The 25,035-nt window shown below is 41.9% G+C and overlaps 2 protein-coding genes across 4 annotated transcripts in view; both read left to right on the top strand.

The window, feature by feature from the left end:
* tp73 (tumor protein p73) overlaps nucleotides 1–12,956 on the top strand; it is a 32,300-nt gene extending 19,344 nt beyond the window's left edge. Inside the window, exons 3-12 of the mRNA XM_083642365.1 lie at nucleotides 1,687–1,873; nucleotides 2,832–2,947; nucleotides 3,878–3,987; nucleotides 4,536–4,678; nucleotides 5,445–5,533; nucleotides 6,097–6,224; nucleotides 6,554–6,708; nucleotides 8,291–8,423; nucleotides 9,822–9,915; nucleotides 10,082–12,956. Of these exons, the coding sequence (XP_083498491.1) occupies nucleotides 1,687–1,873; nucleotides 2,832–2,947; nucleotides 3,878–3,987; nucleotides 4,536–4,678; nucleotides 5,445–5,533; nucleotides 6,097–6,224; nucleotides 6,554–6,708; nucleotides 8,291–8,423; nucleotides 9,822–9,915; nucleotides 10,082–10,486 (1,560 nt within the window). The 3' untranslated portion in view covers nucleotides 10,487–12,956. The remainder of the gene's footprint in view (nucleotides 1–1,686; nucleotides 1,874–2,831; nucleotides 2,948–3,877; nucleotides 3,988–4,535; nucleotides 4,679–5,444; nucleotides 5,534–6,096; nucleotides 6,225–6,553; nucleotides 6,709–8,290; nucleotides 8,424–9,821; nucleotides 9,916–10,081) is intronic.
* A 271-nt stretch (nucleotides 12,957–13,227) lies between these two features.
* rer1 (retention in endoplasmic reticulum sorting receptor 1) lies at nucleotides 13,228–24,508 on the top strand. 3 transcript variants are annotated; one of them, XM_083641670.1, is made up of 8 exons: nucleotides 13,228–13,303; nucleotides 16,427–16,512; nucleotides 18,146–18,250; nucleotides 19,016–19,112; nucleotides 20,596–20,674; nucleotides 21,888–22,023; nucleotides 22,384–22,438; nucleotides 23,943–24,508. In XM_083641670.1, the coding sequence occupies exons 2-8, from the start codon at nucleotides 16,432–16,434 to the stop codon at nucleotides 23,960–23,962; spliced, it is 573 nt and encodes a 190-aa protein (XP_083497796.1). In that variant the 5' UTR covers nucleotides 13,228–13,303; nucleotides 16,427–16,431; the 3' UTR covers nucleotides 23,963–24,508. The 3 variants fall into 3 exon arrangements, with proteins under 3 accessions (XP_083497796.1, XP_083497794.1, XP_083497795.1); XM_083641668.1 differs by having other exon boundaries at nucleotides 22,384–24,508; XM_083641669.1 differs by lacking the exon at nucleotides 13,228–13,303 and adding an exon at nucleotides 13,781–13,811 and having other exon boundaries at nucleotides 22,384–24,508.
* The last annotated feature ends 527 nt before the right edge of the window (nucleotides 24,509–25,035 follow it).

A 25,035-nucleotide genomic window follows, 5' to 3' on the forward strand; every position in this document is an offset into this window, starting at 1 on the left:
ATACTGTACTAACTAACTAACTAACTAATACTGTACTAACTAACTAACTAATACTTCTTGAACTAACTTCTTTCTCTCTCAAAAAAAACCCTAACCCTACCCTAACTAACCTCAAATCTAAACTAACCTAAACTAAACTTGTACCACTATTCCTTACATAAGTTGTAGTTGTCATGACTGTGTTGCATAGTTGATTGCTCTATTGCTGACCAAAATGTGTTATTGTAAGTCGCTTTGGATAAAAGCATCTGCCAAATGACGTAATGTAATGTAATGTATAGGGGAAAGAAAGGAGGATGTGATTTACGGGAGGAAGGTGGAGGATGTCTATGCTGCCAAGATATTATGTCACTGTAGATTATGAATTGTGATTTCTGTGCATTAAAACATTAGACATTAGTCATCAGTATTTAGCTGACAGGTCTGGTGGATCTCTGTAGTTCAGAGTTGAGCAAGGCACTAATTCTGTCCCGGTTATGGGTTCAACTCCCACTCTCAAAGTGCTATGCTCTAATCTAATGCACCTTGGATAAAAGCATCCACTGGTTAAAATGACTCCGTCCACATGTTCAGTCCACATGTTCAGTCCACATGTTCAGTAGCATCATTATATCAGCACTGCTGCATTTGTATTCAGGCTCACCATAGCAAGTCCACACAAAACAAGTGTCTCGGTTTTCCTGGAAGGTCCCAGTTTGATTTCCACTGGAAGATTTTTGAGATTTTGTCAGGGCATGTTAGGACTTTTTTTTGTATCCCTTGTCCCAGTGTCTTACACACACACACACACACACACACACACACACACACACACACACACACTCACACACCCACGCGCGCACACGCGCACACACACACACACACACACACACACACACACACACTCTCTATCTGACTGACTGACACAAAGACACACATAAAGACACATAGAACTTTACAGTATCTGACTGACTGACTGACACAAAGACACACATAAAGACACATAGAACTTTACAGTATCTGACTGACTGACACAAAGACACACATGAAGACACATAGAACTTTACAGCATCTGACTGACTGACTGACACAAAGACACACATAAAGACACATAGAACTTTACAGTATCTGACTGACTGACACAAAGACACACATAAAGACACATCTTTTCCCAATCTGTCCTTTTGAACTTCCATGTCTCTTCTGCCAGCTGTTGCATCTCACATTACTGACGTAGCCACAAACCCAGTCTGCTGGATAATAATCATTTATCACGACACAGCGATTACCTTTACAACATACAATCACGTTTACCGTTTCATTTGACAGTCTTCACGTATTTTCCCTCATATTTCAGATGACTCCATTTGTCCTCCAGTCACAATGGTTTTATATGATGATTACAGTGTCCGTGTTCCTCTCTCTTCTCAACATTATTATCACTCAACTCGTCATCATCGATTTTCTCTCCGGCTGAATGCTTGTTTTGTTTGTTCGGCCGGCCCTCTTTGATGGCTTTAATTAAATACTTCACTATGGTACAACAATTTAATCTCCTTTAATTAATCACACACACACACACACACACAGACACAGACACAGACACAGACACAGACACAGACACAGACACACACACACACACACACACTTGCAGAGCCTAGTTTTCCCTAGTTTCTGACTGCCTGTGTGTGCTCCTCTCCCACTCAGTACTCTCCCCTGCTGAAGAAGCTCTACTGTCAGATCGCCAAGACCTGTCCCATCCAGATCAAGCTGTCGTGCAACCCCCCGCATGGCAGCATCATCAGGGCCATGCCCGTCTACAAGAAGGCGGAGCACGTCACCGAGGTGGTCAAGCGCTGCCCCAACCACGAGCTGGGCCGCGACTTCAACGATGGTGAGGCGCCGATTGTCCTGCGTGTCCTGCTTTGAAGTCATCATCTGTGACATTTTCACTACCAGCCGTGTGCGTGCGTGCGTGCGTGCATGCATGCGTGTGTGTGTGTGTGTGTGTGTGTGGTCCTGGAGACACCTATTGTAGCGGAAACTACCACAGTAGCGGTTTTGAGTAATTTCCCAGGGGTTTATATGTCTGTCTGTCTGTCTCTGTCTGTCTGTCTGTCTCTGTCTGTCTGTCTGTCTGTCTGTCTGTCTGTCTGTCTGTCTCTGTCTGTCTGTCTGTCTGTCTGTCTGTGGGCAGATTTTGTTAGCAGATTTTGTTAGCGAATTCAAAAATGGGTGTGATCCGTGCAAGGGTGCTAACCCCTCCCTCCCTCCCTCCCTCCCTCCCTGTCTCCCTGTCTCCCCCCCCTCAACACACACACACACACACACACACACACACTTTATGCCCTGCATGACTGAACAAAGAAAAGTGCGCCACCTACAGAAAGTCAAACTTCATCCACAGGAAAGCCACAGGGAAACACGTCACAGTAGTCCTGGACACAGGCAGTCTCTGGGAACACGTCACAGTGGTCCTGGACACAGGCAGTCTCTGGGAAGTGCAGTGCAGAAACACCACAACAAAGATGTCACTAAAATGAAGATGACATCTTAAAGGGGGCATTCCACCAAACGTTGCTTAGTTTGTTCTTCAACAACTGTAGACATTCCCAAAATCCTATAAAATAATATATTTTTTCAGTGATTTCCATCACTTCAGTGCATGCGAAACAGTGAATTTAGGACAAGATAAATGATGTTATTCATTATTCATAAATCACAACCTTTGTCGTAAGCAAAAAATGTGTGCGTAAAACCTTTTTGCTCCCTTGTGTGTCTTACCTGTGCTGTTTTGACTCCGCTAAACCAACTCCTTGCCATCTCCCACCCGCCCCCCATCCTCTCCTCAGGCCAAGCTGCCCCGGCCAGCCACCTGATCCGGGTGGAGGGGAATAACCTGTCCCAGTACGTGGATGACCCGGTCACGGGCCGGCAGAGCGTCATGGTGCCGTACGAGGCTCCACAGGTCAGTGGAGTTGACTGCAGTAAAACATATTGCATATACATGTAAAATATAGATTTCCTTTCATTTTGAGTGAGGGACTTCATAGGAGGCACATCTATAAAGGTGTTGGAACCCTGTCAGGCAAGTCCCAACAAGTACAAGAGTGAGAACTCATCATGATGTCTGCATTTCACCCTAACAAATCAATGAGAAACTGCATTGGGAAAGCATTACTTTTCCACTCACTGCACACTGCATTGCAACATTGCCCTCTGGTGGTGGATCGCTCACTTGTTTCAGCTGGAGATCAACCGCCAAGTGAAATATAAGAATGAATATGAATATCAATATAAATATCAACATTCAGGAATTTTCGCTACCTATTGAAACCCCCTCTAAAGACATTCAGAGTTTTCCTTCCTATTTCCAGTACAAGTCAGTGGGGTTTGAAAAGACTAAAAATTGCAAATACTCTAAAAGTTTATTTCATTCACTTCCATCAGTGAGTATGGCGACGGGTTTGTCCAGCAGTAGCGTGACTGGCCCATGGAAAGTTGTAGAAGCCTATCAAATGTGAAAGGAAAGTATTGCAGCGTGTAAGAATACGTAATAAAATAGTTTTGCTTGTGTGCAGCAGATATGTGGTTTTGCTAGAAACGTTTCTGACTGTTTATTTCTAAAAGTACTGAATCTTCCTCTTAATTAAGTGTCAGACACGGCAAATATGAGTAAACCGTAATTCCGAAATAACTGAAAATTCAAGCGCCACAACTGTGCAAATGCAGTCACAAAACTTTCCGGGTGTGTTAGTTGAGATCACAAGGAAGGCCGAGCTCGAAGATGGGTGCTGTCCGAGCAGGCGGGCCCGAAAGTAGGGCTGGTACTGTAGGCATCTCAAGAGGGTCTCTAGTTTGACCTGTAATGATGGTGATTGATTGTTGTGTGTTCCAGGTCGGGACGGAGTTCACCACCATCCTATATAACTTCATGTGCAACAGCAGCTGTGTGGGTGGCATGAACAGGAGACCCATCCTCATCATCATCACCTTGGAGACCAGAGAGTAAGTCCACAGCCAGCATTAAATGTCTTGGTGAATCTAACGTTCAATGTTGGAGTTACATCAATTTGTATCCAGTTTGCTTGCCAATAGATGATAGACATTGCAATAGAATAGATCACAACGACATGTCAACAAAAAAAGACACATATGGACACATTTTCTAACCTTGTCTGACTTTGACAAGCAATTTTCAGTTCTCTGTGCCGGTGTATTTTACAATTCTTATTGATGCAGAGACTTAGAAAGGTTTCCTAGTATACTGACACATGATACAGAACAGGATCTGTCTGCACTGCATGGTGTGAGGCCAGTTAGTGCACTGGTCCACTGTACCAAGCCAAAGTAATACTGGTGGTACCTTTGCCTCATGTCATCCCCTCTCTCAACCCCACCTTTCATGTCGATCTACTGTCCTACTACTGTCCAATAAAGGCAAAAATGCATCAATCAATCAATCAATCAATCAATCAATCAATCAATCAATCAGTCAGTTTGTTTGACAGAGTCCAGGTTCTTCATGAGTATTAAATCCCCTCTCCTCCCTGCAGCGGTCAGGTGTTGGGCAGAAGGTCATTTGAAGGGCGGATATGTGCGTGTCCGGGCCGAGACCGCAAGGCGGACGAGGACCACTTCAAAGAGCAGCAGGCCCTGAACGACAGCATGGCCAAACACGGAAATGCCAACAAACGCAGTCAGTCGCTTCCTCTCATCGTGTACTGTATTTTGACAATGTCTGCGTTTAGAGTTCATATGCAGGTCTGGAAAGTTACAAGTATAACTTACTAATACTAATACTAATACTAATAATAATACTAACTCCACTAAGCACTTTTCCCCAGTCCTTTTTGCCAGTAGCCATCAGGCTCTACAATAAGAAGAACTAAGCACCTGTATCCACTTTGTGCATTTTTGCACATGCTTTTTGCACATGCATTCTTGCACTTTACAAAATCATGGACATTGCACTTCAAAAATCATAGACTTTGCACTTGCATATGGACTCACTTATTTTAAAATCACATTGCTTTTAACTTTTTATTGACCTTTTACTGTCTTCTGCCTGTTCTGTGCTAACGGGGGTAAATATAGTTTTCAATTCAATTAATTTCAATATAATCGAACTAATATAAAGTTGATAAATCCCACGAAAGGTTTTGGAATTGCAGTGACTACACATTTTTATACAGTTATAGTCTACAACTGTATAAAATGTGTCGTCAAAGCCAGACAAATCTCATTGGGTCTACAACTTGTAGACCCAATGAGATTTCAAATATTATTGTTATAAAATAACAACAATAGAGTGATATGGCTTAGATGTCGTACTGCTCAATTGCTATTAGCAGACTTCAGATGGAATAGTGTATTCTGGTCTGGAAAAGAATGTGAGATGTATGAAATGGGGAATGTGTAGGAAGCCTGCTTGATGATTGTCATCCTGTTTCTCTCATCTGCAGACTTCAAACAGACACCGGCAAATATTCCCAGTCCAAATATGAACATGAAGAAGAGGCGGCACGGAGAGGAGGAGATTTACTATATTCCTGTAAGAGCCTTTGACACGTTGATTTACGTTGAGTCGTTGATTTACGTTGAGTAAGATTAGCAGTGAAAGAAAGACATGTCAATATGTGCCTATGGAATAATGCACTTCATCAGATTGAATGTAGAAGATTGTCAGCTCTTAAAAAAAAACATGAAATGCTTAAATCCATCCTGTCAGGCAGTGTTGAGATATTTTACGTTGCCCTCTCTTTCGCGTCATTTTGACTTGTCCGTGCTGCATTTCAAACTGGTCCCAGCATGTCTTTGGTCAAATGATGTGGCAGAGTTTGTTTTAGAAAATGCTGTCAAATCACGCTGCTAAAATTTAAAGTGCAAGAATGAATGGCAGCGAATGAAGGGAGGAAAACCAGACCTGATATCTCCAGCTATGCTGACAGACACTAACAGGAGGAATGTAAAGGAGTGGTTGATTGGCACAAACTTGCACAAAACACCGTGCCACCCTGCCTAAATGGCATATGTTCTGACTTTATTATCTTAGATGTTAGATGTTATATGCTATTATGCTATGTTAGATGGTATATATGTTATGTTTGTGTGTAGGTGCGTGGAAGGGAGAACTTTGAGCTGCTGATGAAGATCAAAGACAGCCTGGAGCTGGTGGAGCTGGTGCCCCAGCCGCTGGTGGACTCCTACAGACAACAGACACAGCAGCAGCTGCTGCAGAGACCGTGAGTCTCACACACACACACACGCACGCACGCACACTCACTCACTCACTCACTCACTCACTCACTCACACACACACACACACACTCACTCACTCACTCACACACACACACACACACACACTCACTCACACACTTACTCACTCACTCACTCACACACTCACTCACTCACTCACTCACACACACACACACACACACACACGCACGCACACTCACTCACTCACTCACTCACTCACTCACTCACACACACACACACACACACACACACACACACACACGTTCCCTCAACATCCTGGAGTCTGACCTCTGCCACTCCCTCCTCTCTTCTCTAGGAGCCACATAGCGTCTCCCTCCTCCTACTCTCCAATGTCCAACATGAACAAGCTTCATGTCCACGGAGGCCTCAACAAACTGCCCTCAGTCAACCAGCTGGTGGGGCAGCAGCCCCAGCACAACCACACTGCCCCCAACTCCTTATCCCACATGGGTGAGTGTGTGTGTGTGTGTGTGTGTGTGTGTGTGTGTGTGTGTGTGTGTGTGTGTGTGTGTGTGTGTGTGTGTGTGTGTGTGTGTGTGTGTGTGTGTGTGTGTGTGTGTGTGTGTGTGTGTGTGTGTCTGTCTGTCTGTCTGGTGTGTCTGTCAAATCAGATTTATAAAGTTCTCTAGACTCTTTTCACAAACATGGCTGACTACTTCTTCTTCGTCTTAGGGTATAGATCGGCAATGTTAAGAAGCCAACTTTATCTCGCCTCCTACTCTGTCCGTAGGTTCGCGCAGGTTCGCGCCCCCCGTGTCGGGCATCCATACAGGCTGTGACTGCGGGTGGGAAGCCGGATTATGTATGTATTAGTTATGTGTCCTGGTCGCTGCACTAGCAGGTCGGTCGGGGCGCCTGTTCGGGGCGGAAGGGGAACTGGTGGGAATAGCGTGATCCTCCCACGTGCTACGTCCTGCCAGTGAAGCTCCCCACTGTCAGGTGAAAAGAAGCGGCACCAAGAAGCATGGTGCTAGTCTACGGCTCTCCCCAGATCGGCAGAGGGTGGAGCAGCGACCGGGGAAGCAGGGGGAAATTGGCCAAGTACAATTGGGGAGCAAATGGGGGGAAATCTGAAATAATAATAATAATAATAATAATAATAATAATAATAATAATAATAATAATAATAATAATAATAATAAAACATGTCTAACACAATGCAGGTATTGTCATTGACATCTTTCTTTTTCTGTCGCCAGACGACTGCAAGACTAACAGCACAGAAATTACCATTGGCAATGGTTAGCTAGTAGGTGATTACAGTCAGACAGAGTCAATGGTTAGCTAGTAGGTGATTACAGTCAGACAGAGTCAATGGTTAGCTAGTTAATAATCACAGACAGAGTCAATGGTTAGCTAGTTAGTGATCACAGACAGAGTCAATGGTTAGCTAGTTAATAATCACAGACAGAGTCAATGGTTAGCTAGTTAATAATCACAGACAGAGTCAATTGTTAGCTAGTTAATCACAGACAGAGTCAATGGTTAGCTAGTTAGTGATCACAGACAGAGTCAGTGGTTAGCTAGTTAGTGATCAGAGACAGAGTCAGTGGTTAGCTAGTTTGTGATCACAGACAGAGTCAATGGTTAGCTAGTTAGTGATCAGAGACAGAGTCAGTGGTTAGCTAGTTAGTGATCACAGAGTCAATGGTTAGCTAGTTAGTGATCAGAGACAGAGTCAGTGGTTAGCTAGTTAATAATCACAGACAGAGTCAGTGGTTAGCTAGTTAGTGATCAGAGACAGAGTCAGTGGTTAGCTAGTTAATAATCACAGACAGAGTCAGTGGTTAGCTAGTTAGTGATCAGAGACAGAGTCAGTGGTTAGCTAGTTAGTGATCACAGACAGAGTCAATGGTTCGATCACAGACAGAGTCTGAAGCAACAGAAAGTTAGTTATAATTTTGCTGGCAAACTGATTTATACCCTGCAGAAGTATGTCAGCCATGTTTGTGAAAAAGGTCTATTCTGGTGTTTTTTGGCTGCTGATTGCCTTATTGAACACCCCCCCCCCTCTCTCTCTCCTTTCTCTCAGGTCCCAACATGATGAACAGCCACCACATGCAGGCCAATGGTGATATGAATGGTGGCCACAGCAGTCAGCCTATAGTGTCTACTTCCCACTGCAGCCCGCCCCCTCCGTATAACCCTGACCCCAGCCTAGTCAGGTACCTCACCCTCCAATGACACTCCTTCTTTCCCCCCCTGTCAAAGACAATCAAAGATGCAGTCATCGTGTTAAAAGATGAACGGGTGCCATGTTGGCGCCAGGTACTTTGTTGGGCCATGCTTGGTCGAAAATCATTTTAGAAAAGCTCCATTTTGAGGCAAGCTTTGAATAAATGGAACTGTGTTATACAGTCAGAGTTTGATTTCAATATGGCTGCTGTGTAGAGGCTTTGCAGTTGCTTCATAAATCTCCTAGCAACCGTGGCTGGCACCATTATAGGAGTCCACTGGAGAATTGGCTGCCCTCAAATAATGTCTATAAATAACAACCAGGCAATCAGGCTAGACACCTGCAAAAGATTGTTATGGTATGGGTCGAGGTCAAGTTGCATTCTGTACATTCTAAGTAAAAGCGAAGATTCTGATAAGGTAGATGTGTTTCGAGATTTAGGCAGTGAAACAAAAGCTGCAAGCAGACTAATTTAGCTAACTAAGCAAATTATGTTAATTAACATGCGCTACTGCTTCGAATAGTGTGAACAACAGGACACAGCCCAGGAGTTGTGGACCTCCACTATGGCCACCAGAGGGTGCATTATGTCACATGAAAGCCCTCTGTTGCTACTATAGAAACTGACACAATTACAAAAATCGTCCACACAGTCATTTTGTATACAGCCATAAAACCCTTTGCCATGCACTGCTGACAATTTTGCTTCAAAGAAATTTCCATTGTTTATGTTTTCTAAGTTCTATTTAATTTAAAACTTTTTCATATGTGTTTTTCTAATGTGTCAATGGAGTGACATACATTAATCCTGGGACTTTGCTTTTGCAATTGGAATAGTTTTGATACTGTAGGTTTTGTTCAGCTGTTGGTTTTTCAGTTTGTTCTGTTCATTGTACAGTTAAATTGTACAGCTAGCTTCTCCTTTGTTTATATTGTATGTTGCCAAAACTTTACAACATTTCATGTATTTATAATAAAGGTTTTTAATCAAAGCAAGAGTGGCCTTATGAATCATTGATATAAACGCATGCTTATGGTTGATGTGAATGATTTATGCATCAAGATGTTCATTTTCTGTACACTTGAGCCTAGACCTGTACCCGAAAAGTAAGGATAGCTTTCGTATAACTAATCTGATGGTGATGGTGGCTTAATGAGAACTGTTAACAATTAACATGCAACATAAGTGACCTAGGTGCACTTCTCTTCACTCCTGCCTCAAAGTAAACGCTGACTCTGATTTTCTGGTTAGGACATCCTCTAATGTGATCAGGCACACACCGTTAAATCAATCTGTGTTAATGACATTGTTCTTTTACATCTTAATCCTCCACCTTTCAGCTGTGTAGCTGTGGTCTAAGCAGCCCTGCTTTTCTCCCCCATACAGTTTTCTAACCAGTGTGGGCTGTCAGAACTGCATTGACTACTTCACCTCCCAAGGCCTCCAGAGCATCTACCATCTGCAGACTCTCTCCATGGAGGTAACCGCTCCATCCTCACAGATTTTCAGTGGCAAGACATTGATTTTCTTTTTTTTCCTTTGTTGTTTGTCTCACTAATTTACTCAAAAATCATGTCTCCTTCTTTCTCCATTATTGTCTGTCCCCTTTTCTCCCTCCTTTCCCTCCAACCTTGTTTTCCGTCCAGGATCTAGTTGCGCTGAAGATCCCAGAGCAGTTCCGCCTGGCCATCTGGCGCGGTCTGCAGGACATGATGAAGCAAGGCGCCGGTCTCCCTCCGCCTTCCTCTACCCATCACCACGACTACCACGGCCAGCAGCTGCTTCGCTCCAGCAGCAACATGGCCGCCACGGCCATGGCGGCCATGGGTGCCGCCGGCGGGGAACTCCAACGTCAGCGCGTCATGGAGGCCGTCCACTTCCGCGTGCGCCACACCATCACCATCCCCAACAGGCCGGGTGTGGTCGGGACGTCGGGCATGGGAGCGGCTGCCGACGAGTGGGCTGACTTCGGCTTCGACATGCCCGACTGCAAGGTGTCCCGCAGCAAGCACTCCATCAAGGAGGAGTTCATGGACAGTGACATCCACTAAGAGGAGGAGTCATAGAAAATAGATCTTGTGACTGTTTGCCAATGTTATTGTGGCCATAGGCCTACTTATAAAGTAATACAATGCAGATAGGATCTTTCATTGTGTTTTTAGGTGTTGCTGTCATACTTCAGTCAGTGATTTTGTAGAGAGCCGTGGTCGTTCAAGTTTTTATTAATTTCATTGCATTGCAATCTTTATGTTGTGCCTGAACACTTGTTTCATCCAATTGATTGAGCACCGTCTCAAGTGAACTCTACAAATACCACTGGAACATCGATGCAGTGTGATCTGAACGATGCTTTTCAGACAACGGGACTCTGATAAGTGCATTGTGAGGATGGAGAAAAATGGACATTGTTCTGGATTTTGTTGTTGTTTTGTTGTTGTTGCCCTGTGCAATAATACAAACATGACAGACTTTTCCTCTTCTTTGACACCCTCTAGACCTGTATGGTGAGCACAAAGATTGTAGGGATAGACATATCACCATTTGGCAAATTGATAGTTGCCATTTTCTGTTTTGAATACACAGTGAATGGAGGGGACACAAAATTAGTTCTCAGTTGACTTATTTATTGTTTTCCTTCAGTTGTACAAATGTATATATCTTGTAAATGTTTTGTATTAGATTGGCTATGTGGTTGAAAAAAGGTGTTTTGATTCCAAATGGTGTAGCAGCCTCTGTTTGAACCACATACACAACTTCAACCTCACAGCAGCAAGAAGACATAGTTATGTATGCTTCACTAGCTTTGATAACGTAATGACTCTAAACACTCTAGTTCGGTATACCCCTATCTTATCAATGTAAAACAATACTTGTTAAGTGGACTACTGTATTAATAGTGTGTATTCATGAGAAGTTGAACTGCAAAAATCAAAGTAATCACAAAATATATATAAACAAAAAATCTGACATTGCCTCCATAACAGATCCCCCCACCCCCCATAGTTCTAGGAAATAGGCTACTATGGTGTTTCTTGTGCATACACATCAGCATTGGAAACAATTGTGAAACAAAATAACAAAAACAGTATTATATCTTTACAGTGGGGATTGAATCAGAATTGTACATCATAAATTGAGTGATAAATACATCCCTGTGTACAAGAGAGTTAGTAGCCTTCTCTGTGTATTTTCAAAAGCCTTGTGGGGCAAGGTCCTCATATTGATTAGAGCTAGCTGTGTACCTGTGTATCTTCATGGCACTTGGTTGTAGTTATTGATTAACATGTTTGATAGCAACATTCCAGTTTTTCTCGCTTTCCATCCAACATGTTTAATCGTGGTGCGATAGTAGTAATGTTGTAAAGTTGATCTGTATAAATTAGTTCTTGACTGTCTTGCAGTCATTTCTTTACAAAAGCACTCTTTGTCAGTGCAGGAGCAAACTACGTTTTTTGTGTTTGTTTTTTATAACGACCATTATTGATCTGGCGTCCATAAATGAAATTGTTTGGTGTGTGGTTATTAATCTTTCGTTTGAGGGCTCTCTCTCTCTCTCTCACACACACACACACACACACACACACCAGAGATGGGGACTTGGACTTGAGTCGCACTTAAGTCTCACCCACAGTGACTTGAGACTTGACTTGAGACTCGTCCTCAAAGACTTGAGACTTGACTTGGACTTGAGGTTTGGGACTTGTGAACACTCTATTTTTTTTTGGTGCATTAACAGGAAATATCTACTAATGTCAGCCAATCAATGCTGATACTGTATACTAATAGATAAAGGAGTGAGGATAATGCAGTACATGCTTTGAATTCCTTAGTTTTATCTGTGTAGTGTTCTAAGCAGACCAGATGGCATGCAGCAGATGATAGAATGCTCATCCATAAGAAACCTGAGACTTGACTTGGACGTGTGACCAAAGACTTGATACTTGACTTGGACTTGCCCCTCAAAGACTTGAGACTTGACTTGGACTTGAGCTCAAAGACTTTAGACTTGACTTGGACTTGCAAAAAATGACTTGTGAGCGAGCATCTCTGACACACACTCGCTATCTCTCTTTCTCTCTCTCTCTCACACACACACACACACACACTCTCTCTCTTTCTCTCCAGGGATGCAGGTGACAGTCACCTTTTTGATCCCAAAATATGAGGATTTCTGAATGGTTTTGTGTCTGCCCTGGTATCTGTCACCTTTTTCACTCTCCATGAGTCCCTGTCTCTCTCTCTCACACACACACACACACACACACCCACACACCCACCAACTGGTCACAGAATGAGCACTTTAATGCTTTAAGGAACGTAATTTTAGGTTATTTGTGCTTATGATCAGTATTATGCTTTATCACTATGTAAATGATAGGTTGCCTTTTGTTTTGATATTTCTGGTGAGATTTTTTGTTTGTTTTTTAAACATTGCTAAGAGATGTACCAATGTAACTTGATGTTTGCCAATGTTAGTTTCTGAGGTTAAGTACAGTGTTTCCCCCTCCCTCCTTATAAATCATGGATATTAAAATGTTTGCATTTCTTTGATTTCCCTCTTATCAAAGTCGAAACTAAAGATAGAAACTGTATTGCTGGTCTTACCTGTTGCTGAAATGGACTATACGTGAATTGTTCCTACAATATAAATCTAATTGTGACAAAGCTATCAATTAACCATTATTCATTGCATTGTATCAATCGAGCAGGTCGGTTTTCGGAGCTCTACTATCTTGCCTGCAGTATGTTCGAGTCCTCGCGGAAATACTGACGTGTTGGTTCACACAGTTCACACTAGCCTGCATGAGAAGGAAGCAGCTAGTTAGCTAGCTAGGTAGAGCCGGGCAGTGACACAGCGGCCGCATCAGGTAAGAAAGGACTGTCATTGAGCGTTTCATCTCTGATTGCAGACACAAACAATTGACACCGACATTTAGTGAAATCAGGAAACAAAAAACAAAACTGTTGTATCGTTCAAACGAATGGATAACTGGCTACCAGGGGATTTTGTGATTTCTATTTGGGCTAGCTCGCTAGCTATGAGTCCTTTGCTAGCGAAGTGCCGTATCGCCGGAAGTGAGTTGTCAAATGTACCAACTCCTTGCTGGTAGTTGTAGTTCCAAAATCACCTGGTGCGCGTTTTTCGCAACGGGGAGGGAGAGGAACAGACTACAAACGTGTCGTTTCCACTTTAACGCATGACACTGGGGAGTTGTGGGAAGTGTAGTTGCATATTTTTCATTGTACGACCGATACGGGCGAACTGTAGCTGTACTAAAAACTACATACCCCATAGTGAGAGAATTTGGGGGAAGGGGCAATTATATTTAGATGGTAGTAGCTAAAAAAAATTAGCCAGTTTGTTAGCCAACGTTGGTAAGTTAACTTATATTACTGTTGAAACTCTAGTTAGAGCTGAACAATATTAGTGCGTTATTTATTGAGTTGTTGTGATACGATGTGCCGGAGAGGCTAGATGGCTAAATGAATTATGAGCTCGGTTGTAGTTGGCTGAAGTTAGCTAGGTTAGCTAGCTAGTTAGGCAGCTACCTAACCACGAACAACTCTTAGCGCTTTCACTTTGGTTTTCTACAGGATCATGAATGAATAATCGATGTACAATACTCACTTCAGCAACAGTGTAGCTAACTAACTTACCAATCACATTTCTGTAACACATGGCACTAAACGAACAAGGCAAAGGTAGACAGCCTAACCTAACGTTAGTAATGTCCTCATCCCACTACAGCAATTCAGAGATATGTCATAGGTATTCGCAGCAGTAAGGTTAAATGTCACAATCTGATTAACGCTAGTTTCAATTTACAACGGAGGTAACGTTGTTGATTCCTCTCACAGAACTTTAGCTACTATATCTTGTTCTTCTGGTATTCCCCTGGCCAGTCCATTCCCCAGATGCATATCTTTTCTGTAGAGAATCTAGAGAGATTGTATTGTATTGCAATGTGTAGCTATGTGCATACCTACCAGCTCTCTGTACTGTTGCGTCCATCCGTCATATAATCAGAATCAGCTTTATTGGCCTAGTATGTATACACATGCATGCATACATACATACATACATACATACATACATACATACATGCATACAAACCGCAGTCTAATTCCTTGTACTGTATGTGTACACACACTTGTATGTGTATACACATACAAGGAATTGGACTCCGGTTTGCTTTGCTCTCAGTACTCACATACATAAAAAGGAAAGAAGGGTATGCACAAGGTAAAAACAGGCAGGGCAAAAAGGTACATTTAGACAAAAATGTACAATAACTAACGTTACTATATACAATAAGTGGTGTAGGTGTAGTGGAAGGAGCACGGCTCAGCGCACACGCTGCTTGCTGTCTTTAAAGCTAATCAGAAGTAGGTAGGAATATGTCAACTAGTTGTATCTGCTGTTCAAGACAAGTCAAGTTTCAGTACATATAGGAAAGGAACCAGTCACTGAGTTTAATTTGTATTAAGAACGCACATCTACAAAGAATTGGAGCTGTTGTACAACTATCGGTCTCCTCTAACTAACTGTCTCCTCTCCTGAGGGTCAGCCTGCACTGGTAGGGCTGCTGGAGCTACTTTAAAGTCGAGCTGAAATGGTCTGTGATTCTTTATCATGGTGTATATTCCGACTGAAACAGGGTAGAGAGAGGCGGGACATGGTGTGTGTGGAGACGTTTAATTTGACCGTTGGAAAGGGGGCATGTCTGGGATTAGGGACTGGAGTTGGTTGGTCAATCCTGGTGCTTGAATGCTGCGTATGGCGTGTTCTGACCCCAAATCGAGTGGAATCAATCCAGCGTGTTCTGCCTCCAAATCGAGGGGCATCCACCATGTTCTGCCCCCAAATCCAGTGGGATTCATAATAACGCGGTGATCTGTGCCTCGGGGAGAGAGCAGTCCGCACTCCGCACCGCAAAATAATGTATTTTACCGGACTAATCTGAAACCTACCAGTCACATTCAATAACGGGCCACGTACTAACACAATATAATGTAAATACAGCCTTGTGTTGCCTTGTCTTGCCTCTTAGACAAATTCCTCGTATGTAACTTGCATACTGTGGCAATAAAAGTGATTCTGATTCTAATTCTGATTCTGATTGTGGACTGCCTACTCGCTGGCTGGCTCACTGTGCGAGCTCCAGAGCAGAGGTGGTGCACTGTATAACCAGGGATGTGATCTAAAATAGAACAAAAGTCACTTTTCATTTCAGCCTGACTTTAAGCCCACAGGATACTTATTATTACATACACATTACATATACTTATTATTACAGGATACTTATTATTGGCACATGAAAAAAAGTAGAGAATAAAACACATTTCCTTTGGCAGCTTCAGCTTGTGGAATTAATGCCCTATAATGTCTTCCACAAATATAGACTTTCGTAAAAATGCCTTGAAGAAAGCTAATTAGTATTAATATAGAAGCAGATTCCCAGATAATTTTCATACAAAAAATAATGAATATAGGCCACTGAAACTGCCGCCCAATTATATTAGTAAGATGTTAATTAGGTTTTACATCTTGTTGAAATGACAGCATGGAATCCGTTTAGGAGAAACGTGTTTCGTGTTCTATCCCAGAACACAGGAGAATGTAATACTTCAATGGAATTGAATTACACCTCAATCTTTATTATTAAATTGAGTTATGACAACATTATTAAAAGGATATACAACATGCATGTTTTTATTCAAAAGGAAACAGACCAAAGAAGCACATGCCTCTGGTCATTACCTAAGTAAGTTGGAAGCCTTTCGGAATGGCTTGGCTACTGTCCAGAGGCTTTTGCTGAGACGTTTGACAAGTTTGTCAGATGGTGGAATGATTCCACCAGCCTACCGTCTAAGTGTCCTCAAACCTAGGAGATGCTATCTCTATGAAACTCTGTTGTAGCCTTAAGTAGAATAGACTGATGCTGGAGAAGCCTTACTAATGGACGTCTTGTTTTGTCTGTTTCCCTCAGACAGAATGTCAGAAGGGGACAGTGTTGGGGAATCCATCCATGGGAAACCATCTGCAGTCGCTGCCTTTTTCACACGGCTCGGACAGGTAACGTGTTTACGACTGAGCTTAAAGAACCCCTCCAGTGTGTTTGGTCAGCTTTCAGATTATTGCATGGCTTTCAGGGTTTTGCCTGCTCTGTTGATTAGCCACAGTGTTCGCCAGTGTATTCTGTTGACAAATAACCTTATTTTGGCCTCAAAGTCCTAAAAATAAGCTGTTGGTAAAAACGGGTGATAACGTCAGACATTATGGTTGTGAACGAGTTATGCATGATATTCAGATACATTTAGCTGGCGTTAGCCTCTGGCATTGGCTAGCTGTTAGCTCTGTGAGCTTTTTTTTTTTTTTTGTGAGCTATGTTAATTATGTGGCACCAAAACGCCACTGAATGACCAGTTTGATGTAACTGTTAACCAGTTTGAGTCACGCTCTTTCCATAAAGCCCACCAGCATTGATATATGTTGGCTAGTTGTTGATATTTATAACAATATTGTGGCTCTAAAAGAACATTTTTATCGATGCGGGGAGACTGTCATGGCGGCGACCTGCGCCGGTGTTTCCGGTCTGGACGCAGACAAAGAGTTTAACAAAGTGAGAAAAGACTCGGAGAGGACAGTGCTGCAATCATTGGGCTGCAGTGGAATAATCGTTGGAACAGGGCACTACCTTCAGTTCTTATCAATGTAAGCTCTTTGATGCAAATGACGTACGTTGTTAGAGCATGCGCGCATGTACGTTTTCATAGAACAGCAATGGTTATACAGGTAGGAAGAACTGACTGGAGGAGGGCTTTCTCTCATTAGATCTTATTAATTAGGAATGAAAATTGTTTTGATACTGGATGTTGATTTCTTTTTTCCTCAGAACATTAAACATTAAAGCGGACGGACAAACCCCATCCTTATTTTGTCACAGACAGCATACCAGTGTGTTTTGTACCTCTTAGCACAGTGTGTCATGTCTCGTCCATCTTCAGATTTCATAAAAATATCACATTCTCAAACATAAGGCTAGGCTAGGCTACATAGTATATATCATTTATTGACATGTTTGACAAATTTTTTAATAGAATACAGGCTAATGCTCCAGATAACTTGCAATCGTCTGTGTGTTTAGTTCTGATGGACGTATTTTGCCAGCGTCGCACACCAGCAGCACAGTGGAGAAACACACTCACTCCAGTGTTTGAAGTTAATACTTAGTGTGGGTTTAGTTGCATCTCCTGTATTCTTTCTTTGTTGTTGACATAATTAAATATGTTAGAATTGGCAAATACCTCAAGCTCTGTATTTAGTAGTGGCGTCCGCACTGAAAAGGTGGCATCCGTGCATCCCCACTGCAGATGCGGAAGTGCACACCAGATCTTGCAAATGTTATGTTCAGCCAGGCATGACAAGACGGGGGGTGTCATGATTGAGAAGTAAGATCTTTGTAGATGAAAATGGGAATTTCTTAGAATATTAATTTAAGAATTTATGCTAAGGATAATCAACATGAGATGGTCCATCCGTGTGCAATGGCACTGCATCTCCTCAAAGAGAAAGAGAAACCCTGTAGTAATGTTTTTCTAACCTGATCATAGTTTGTTTTTTTTAAGTATAAAAAAAATCATAGTTTATCTCCTCTACTACTGATGGTTGCTTGCTTTTTGTTTACATGGTGTCTTTGCTCTCCCAGATCTATCAGTCATGGCTAGACAAGTCCACACCATTCTACGCAGTGCGATGGGCATCCACTCTACTACTTACTGGTGTCTACATGATCAGAGTGTACATATTACAGGTAAATCCAGCAGCTTTTTGCCCGTTAGTGACATTTCAAGGAACGCAATGATCTTGACTCAAGACCATTGCATTATATGAAACATCCAGGTAGTGGACTAGTAGATTCCCTGCCTACCGACACGAGGGTCGCAGGTTCGCACCCCCGCGTTACCTCCGGCTTGGTCGGGCGACCACACAGGCACGATTGGCTGGTGTCTGCGGGTGGGGACTGGGAAGCCGGATTGGGGGTGTGTGTCCTGGTCGCTGCACTAGCGGCTCCTCTGGTCGGTCGGGAACTGGTGGGAATAGCGTGATCCTCCCACGTGCTACGTCCTGCCGGTGAAGCTCCCCCTGTCAGGTGAAAAGAAGCGGCTGGCGTGGGATGCGCATGCGTCGGAGGAAGCATGGTGCTAGTCTCAGCTCTTCCCAGGTCGGCAGAGGGTGGATCAGGGGCAGCAGGGGGGAAAATTGGCCAAGAAAAATGGGGGGGAATCATATATATATATATATATATATACACACACTCTTGGGCAAGCATTGTGTCATATTAGGGCTTTCTCTTTGATAGCAAAGAATAACAGTGTCAGTGTGAATGGTTGTATGGTTTGGTTTTTGTTTGCTTTTATACTTCAGTCGACTTGTCTGTTCTGATTTCATGGCAATATGTTTGCTCTTTACCATCATGTGTATGTGAATTGAGTAAGGAATGTAATGTACATTTTTGTGAGTGTTGGCCGCCCGTAACGCCTGTTAATATGATTATGCTCCTTATTCTGCTTTTCAGGGTTGGTATATAGTAACATATGCTTTGGGGATCTACCACCTCAACCTGTTCATCGCTTTTCTATCACCGAAAGTGGATCCCTCACTGCTTGACGAAGGCAAGTCGACTCGACAAAGTCAGATCAGTCTTTTGTGATGTGGTCATGTATATCTGACATCGGGCTCTTTTTGGCAGTGATATCTGCCGTTACATTCAGGCTGTGATTTACTTCCCAAGTCGTATTTATGTTAGATGTCAATTCCATACAATGTTCAGGAAAGTCAGATGACAGGCATGCATCAGATTTGTTCTTCTGAAAGCTTGTTCACAGTCCGTAATCATCAGAATAACAGAATACTCTTATTTATACATCTGAGGCTTGAGCTGAAATACTGTACACTATCTTTGTGCTACTGTAGAAACAGTGGATGGAGAGATGGATACATTACAAATACATTTACTTGAATCAATAATCCATGACATCTGAATGTAACTAAATATAAATGTTACTATTCTCTATTGTTGATCTAGTCTGTTTCACCGGAATTCTGTTGCTAGTTAACAGCTTGGACCCTAGTTCATTTCCTGTCGGTTATTGTATTATTAGCAAACACTGCAACAGGAAATAGGTTGTCAAGTTGAACCGGCCTAGAACACAATAGTGATTCAAACTTCATTTCATTATGAAAGCTTTTACACTGGCTGATCTAAAGCCCCAGTGTTGAGGAGCTTGACCCTGGGGGAGGGAACCCTCCGGTGAACAGGAAGTGACAACAATAGCAGCAGTTTGCTTGTTAGGAAATTCTTTTTAAGAAAAGGAAATATGAATTAGTATTTTCGGTAACACTTTACAATAAGGTACACAAATGATGTAGTAGTTACTAGTAAAAACTAATCATTAACTAATAGTTAATGAGTAGTTAATGAATAATTCGTCATTAGTCAATCACTAGTTAATCATAGTTAATGAGTAGGTAGTCATTAGTTAATGATTAGTATCTAAGTTCCTGAGTAGTTAGCCATTACTTAATGATTACTAAATGTCAGCTCGTGAATATAGTAGTTAATCATTAGTTACTGATTAGTTGGTCAGATCCATGAGTAGAGTAGTTAATCGTTTGTTAATGATTAATAAATGTCAGTTCGTGAATATATTAGTTAATCATTAGTTACTGATTAACTAGGAACTGACCGACTAATCAGTAAGTAATGATTAACTACTATATTCCCGAGCTGACATTTAGTAATCATTAAGTAATGACTAACTACTCTACTCAGGAACTTAGATACTAATCATTAACTAATGACTACCTACTCATTAACTATGATTAACTAGTGATTGACTAATGACAAATTATTCATTAATTAACTATTAGTTAATGATTAGTTTACTAGTAACTACTACATTATTTGTGTACCTTATTGTAAAGTGTTACCGTATGTTCTATTAACCATAATGTTTGTTCCTCTCAGTCATGTTTTGGATCGGCGGTTGTTGGCCTTATGCTGAATTGCGACTGAAGTTGATACTGTAGGTGACCCAGCATTTCATTAACCACTACATCACCTTGTGTAACCTGTGTCACCTGTGTCACCTGCAGATGAGGGCCCATCCCTCCCTACCAAGCAGAACGAGGAGTTCCGCCCGTTCATCAGGAGGTTGCCTGAATTCAAATTCTGGTGAGAGCCCACCTCATGGCCTGGCCATCCGTCGCTCTCATCCGCACAGCCACTATTGCAAATGATCTTCTTTCAAATGACCCGTGTGGTCCCAGGTTGAGTCATGTGACCTGTATGGTCCCAGGTTGAGTCATGCCGCCCTCATTTGTAAGAGGATGTAGCACTTTAGCATACACCAAAGATACCGGTTTGAGCTATTCTAATTAGTTTGTGTGTGACCCTATGACCTTACAAACTATACCCCACCCGCCCCGGCGTAACTACTCTGAAGGGGCCCCGACTGTTATTAGTCTTCTAAAAATGTGGCTTAACGAACCTGCATTGAGACAGTAGGAGTTCATATTGTTCAAAAGCCTTGAGCGGGTCGTTTTAAGAATTAAAAAAATTGTGTATCAAAGCAAAACACTATTAAAGTATTTTAAGGGATGTGTTAAGGCAACCTTTCTTTGTGGCAATTTGTTTTCACCTCACATGACCTTGCGTGTGTACGTTTGTGTGTGTTTGTGTGTTTGTGTGTTTCTGTATGCAAACCCTCTTTCCACTTGTGTATTAAAGCAGGAAGAGTGGAAAGTGGTTTTGCATCAGTCAACTTACAACTTGCATTTGCCTGGTGCGCGAATAGATCATCTTTGGCTCGGCTTTCCATATATGTTTTAACACTGACTAAGTTATTGTGGCCAGGGGGAGTGGACTTTTCCCAAAATGTGAATATCCTATATTGTCGAGACCCGTATCATCTATCCCAGTGGTTCCCCAAAGACTGGGTCGGGCCCCAGAGGTGGGTCGCAGGAGATTTTATTTTGGTCGCCAAATAACTTTGCAGGATTAAGTATTTCAATTGGCCTAACACATGTATAAAAACGAAGTTATGATTTATCAAATGTAGATACAGTATCTTGGAAATGGCTGGTTTACCTACTTGAGAAAATATAAGGTGATGCGGCAGTAAAACAAAAAAGTCACGTACGTTCATTTATTCACAAATTCGCTCTTCTCACGATTTACAGTATAATCGAGGCCTATAGTGAATTGGGTCACGACGATTTGTCATTTAAAAAAAAGTGGGTCCCTAGAAAAACCAGTTTGGGAAACCCTGATCTATCCAGTTAGCAGCAGGACATTGTTGCTGCATGCTGCCTCAGTGGGATCATTATTGTAAACCATTGTTTTAATTGCGTGTTAATTGTTTTTGTCCCGTTTCCATCTTTGCCAGGCATTCGGCAACGAAAGGCATCGTCATCGCCATGATTTGCACATTCTTTGAAGCCTTCAACGTGCCAGTGTTCTGGCCTATACTCGTTATGTACTTCATCATGCTGTTCTGCATCACCATGAAGAGGCAGATCAAGGTAAAGGTCTGAGCCAGGCCATCAGAGCCAGGCCATCAGAGCCAGGCCATCATGCTGAGCCAGGCCATCGTTCGCTGATTGCAGTTGATCCCAAAACGTGTGCTGTGCTGTGGAAGAGGCGTCTGTGATGTTTGTTCAACACTGTGTCCACCTGCACACTGCATTCACTCTCCTGCCCGAGTATTCTGTATGAACCCTGCTTCCTTTGAACACACCTGGTACAGCCAGAGCCAGTAGTACCTGGTATAGCCAGTAGGGCTGAACTTGTCTATGTATTGTGTTTGTATATATGGTTTAAATTGGTGAAAATGTTTTGAGTTTAATGATAACTTTTGCTTTCTTCTCCCCCCTCATCTCTAGCATATGGTCAAGTACAGATACCTACCCTTCACACATGGGAAGAGGACGTACAAAGGCAAGGAACAAGACACAGCGAAACCTTTTGCTAGTTAAGAATAAGACCTCCCACTGTCCCTTCCTTCCCCTCCTTCACGTTTGAAATGAAAATGTATCAAAATAACAAAAAGATTAGGTGAGGAGTGACAAGGGTCCACCATTTTGGTTTTGTTTTTTTGAAGGGGACAATTTAATCAAATAAAATAAAAAATAATCATTTTCATCCATGGTTGACGACGTGTTGGATGAGGATAGAATTGGCACGGATCAAATTAGCCTGGAAACGTTGCCATTGTCTATTAAGGGATATGGGAATTTTCTGTTGAGCACCTCGATGCTCGTTTTGGGTTTGGTCTGCATTTATTCAGTAAGTAGGTGAGACCCAATGCTACCTTTTGCCTTTTTAACCCCATGGGGTAAGTATAAAGTCACGGGATGGAATCACACTGAAAGGAATTGCAGTGAAATTCATTTGTGGAGTTTTTTTTATTTATTTTCTCCCCCCAATGATGGTGATTCCAAGAGATCTCCGTCTCCCAAGTCAAAACAAATCTGCCAGCTTTTGATGATTAAGACATTGACACCTACTCATTTGTAACCAGTTTGAAAGTCAGTCGTATTAGAGCGAAAATAAATCACATGATTGGATATAAAAGTTTAAATCTGAAGGAAAGGGTCCTCTATACTACATGCAGATATATGTTTAGAAATTGGTTACATTTCACTTGAATATGCATTCATTGCCTATCATCCCTCATATCTGTTCTTCACAAATTTATGACATTTTATTGCCTGCATATTCTTTCTTAATTGGTGATTATCTTGAGTTGGCTACAGTACTAACGCAATTCTTGTCAGATTCTCAGTGACATTGCCAATGTAGGACGTACCAATATGGATTTTTGGTTTGTTGATTTCATGTTATGTTTTTAGTTTTCTCACCACACCATCGGATGCATCATTCAAGTGGAGTCTCACTACCCCCCCCCCCCAACCCATTTAGTCTCCTATAGCCCTTAGTCCACCTGTATCTCAGTGCCCTCTGCTTGCACGCCTTGTAGGATTTAACAGGTGAACCTCCATGTCATTTAAGCACTCCTGGAAATTCTTTAACGATTTACGGGGGGCATTTTGCTTGATATGGCAAAGCAATGAAGTTACTGTACCTGGGTGTTTTGCACGATTCGGTGACTCTTTTAGTCAAAACACACACTACCTACAAAGTGTGCTACCAATATTTTCCTGTCAACTAAGCCCAAGTCACAGTCAATTTAAAGCTGAGATACTAATAAAGGAATTATGACATGTTCTCCCCATAGTCCCCCCCCCCCCCCCCCCCCCCCCAGACCCTTGATCTTTGAAACACTGAGCCAGCTGTGCTTCAAAGCCGGGGGTCCATTCCATTCATGTAAACTAGCTGGTGTACCCCCCCTTTACAGTATATTGTGTTTAGTTTCAAAGATTTATGGTAAATATCTAATCATTCCAAGCAACAATATTGTTTCTCTTTCTTTCTTTTTCAGAGGAAACATATGAACATTGAGATTGAGAGCTTTTATTAAAACAAATGGATGAAGGGGGTGACGATCACACTTTTTCTCCTTAACCTTAAGATTTGTCTTTTGCCATTTTATCAGTATGCTGGGGCTTAAGTGTTTGCAGTAGTCATTTTTTTTCTTTTTTTTTGTACCCAGAGACTTTTTTTTAGACCTTGATCAGCACTGTTAGTAGTGAGGGATCAAAACATGTTTTCCTGTAAAAAGTCAATGTTTCAAAGGGTTGTCTGGAGGATTTGTATATATATTTTTTAAAATATGGAATTGTTTTTGAGATTATTTTTCTTTTCTTTTCTTTTCCTTCCAAATACCATAACTGTTTCCAAGTGTTCAAATCCACAATGTCAGTTGAAATTAATGAAAAGCAGAACTGGTTAATTGGGTTCTATTTGATTAATTAAATATGTTTCTCATGGATTGCATGTTATTGTTTTCTTGTGCTACAATTATGAACACAAACTTGATTTTAATAACTTAAATGTAATTTTTTCACTCCAAATGCTATTAAAGAGGCCGTGTCCCTTCCAACAATATGTAGGTGTCTCAGCTTCATATTTTTAGGCCTTTTATCTAGCAGAGTTACAGGAGAAATTAAACCCAGCATAGATCTGCAGATTTCCAACAATGAGCATAAATACAACAATGTGAAGTGGAATAAACATCCCAGATTCACAGAAGTACATGCTTAAACATGCACCATAGTAAAGGGTGCTCACATTGGCTTTGATATTTTAACATCTAACTTTGCATTTTGTCAAGTCGTTGTTCACTAGGCACTTGTCACAGTGGAATGGGTATATCTTTAATCCTATAACTATAATCATTTGTTAGCACTGTTGGCATCGTTCAAACCAAAATTGTAAAATGCATCTTCCACTTTGGCCAATGGAAGAAGCTTGCCTATACCACAACTGAACTTCCAGGATTAGCCAATTAATGAATGTTGCAGGAATGTGTTAAAGCCACCACTATGCTTGTGTGTCTTAACCCTGTCTAGTCAGCAAGTCTCTCTACAAGAGGCTTTTTGCATACTGATTTGTAAATTCTCTACCAACATATT

Source organism: Poromitra crassiceps (assembly GCF_964638095.1).
Source record: "Poromitra crassiceps genome assembly, chromosome: 8".
NCBI lineage: Eukaryota > Metazoa > Chordata > Actinopteri > Beryciformes > Melamphaidae > Poromitra > Poromitra crassiceps.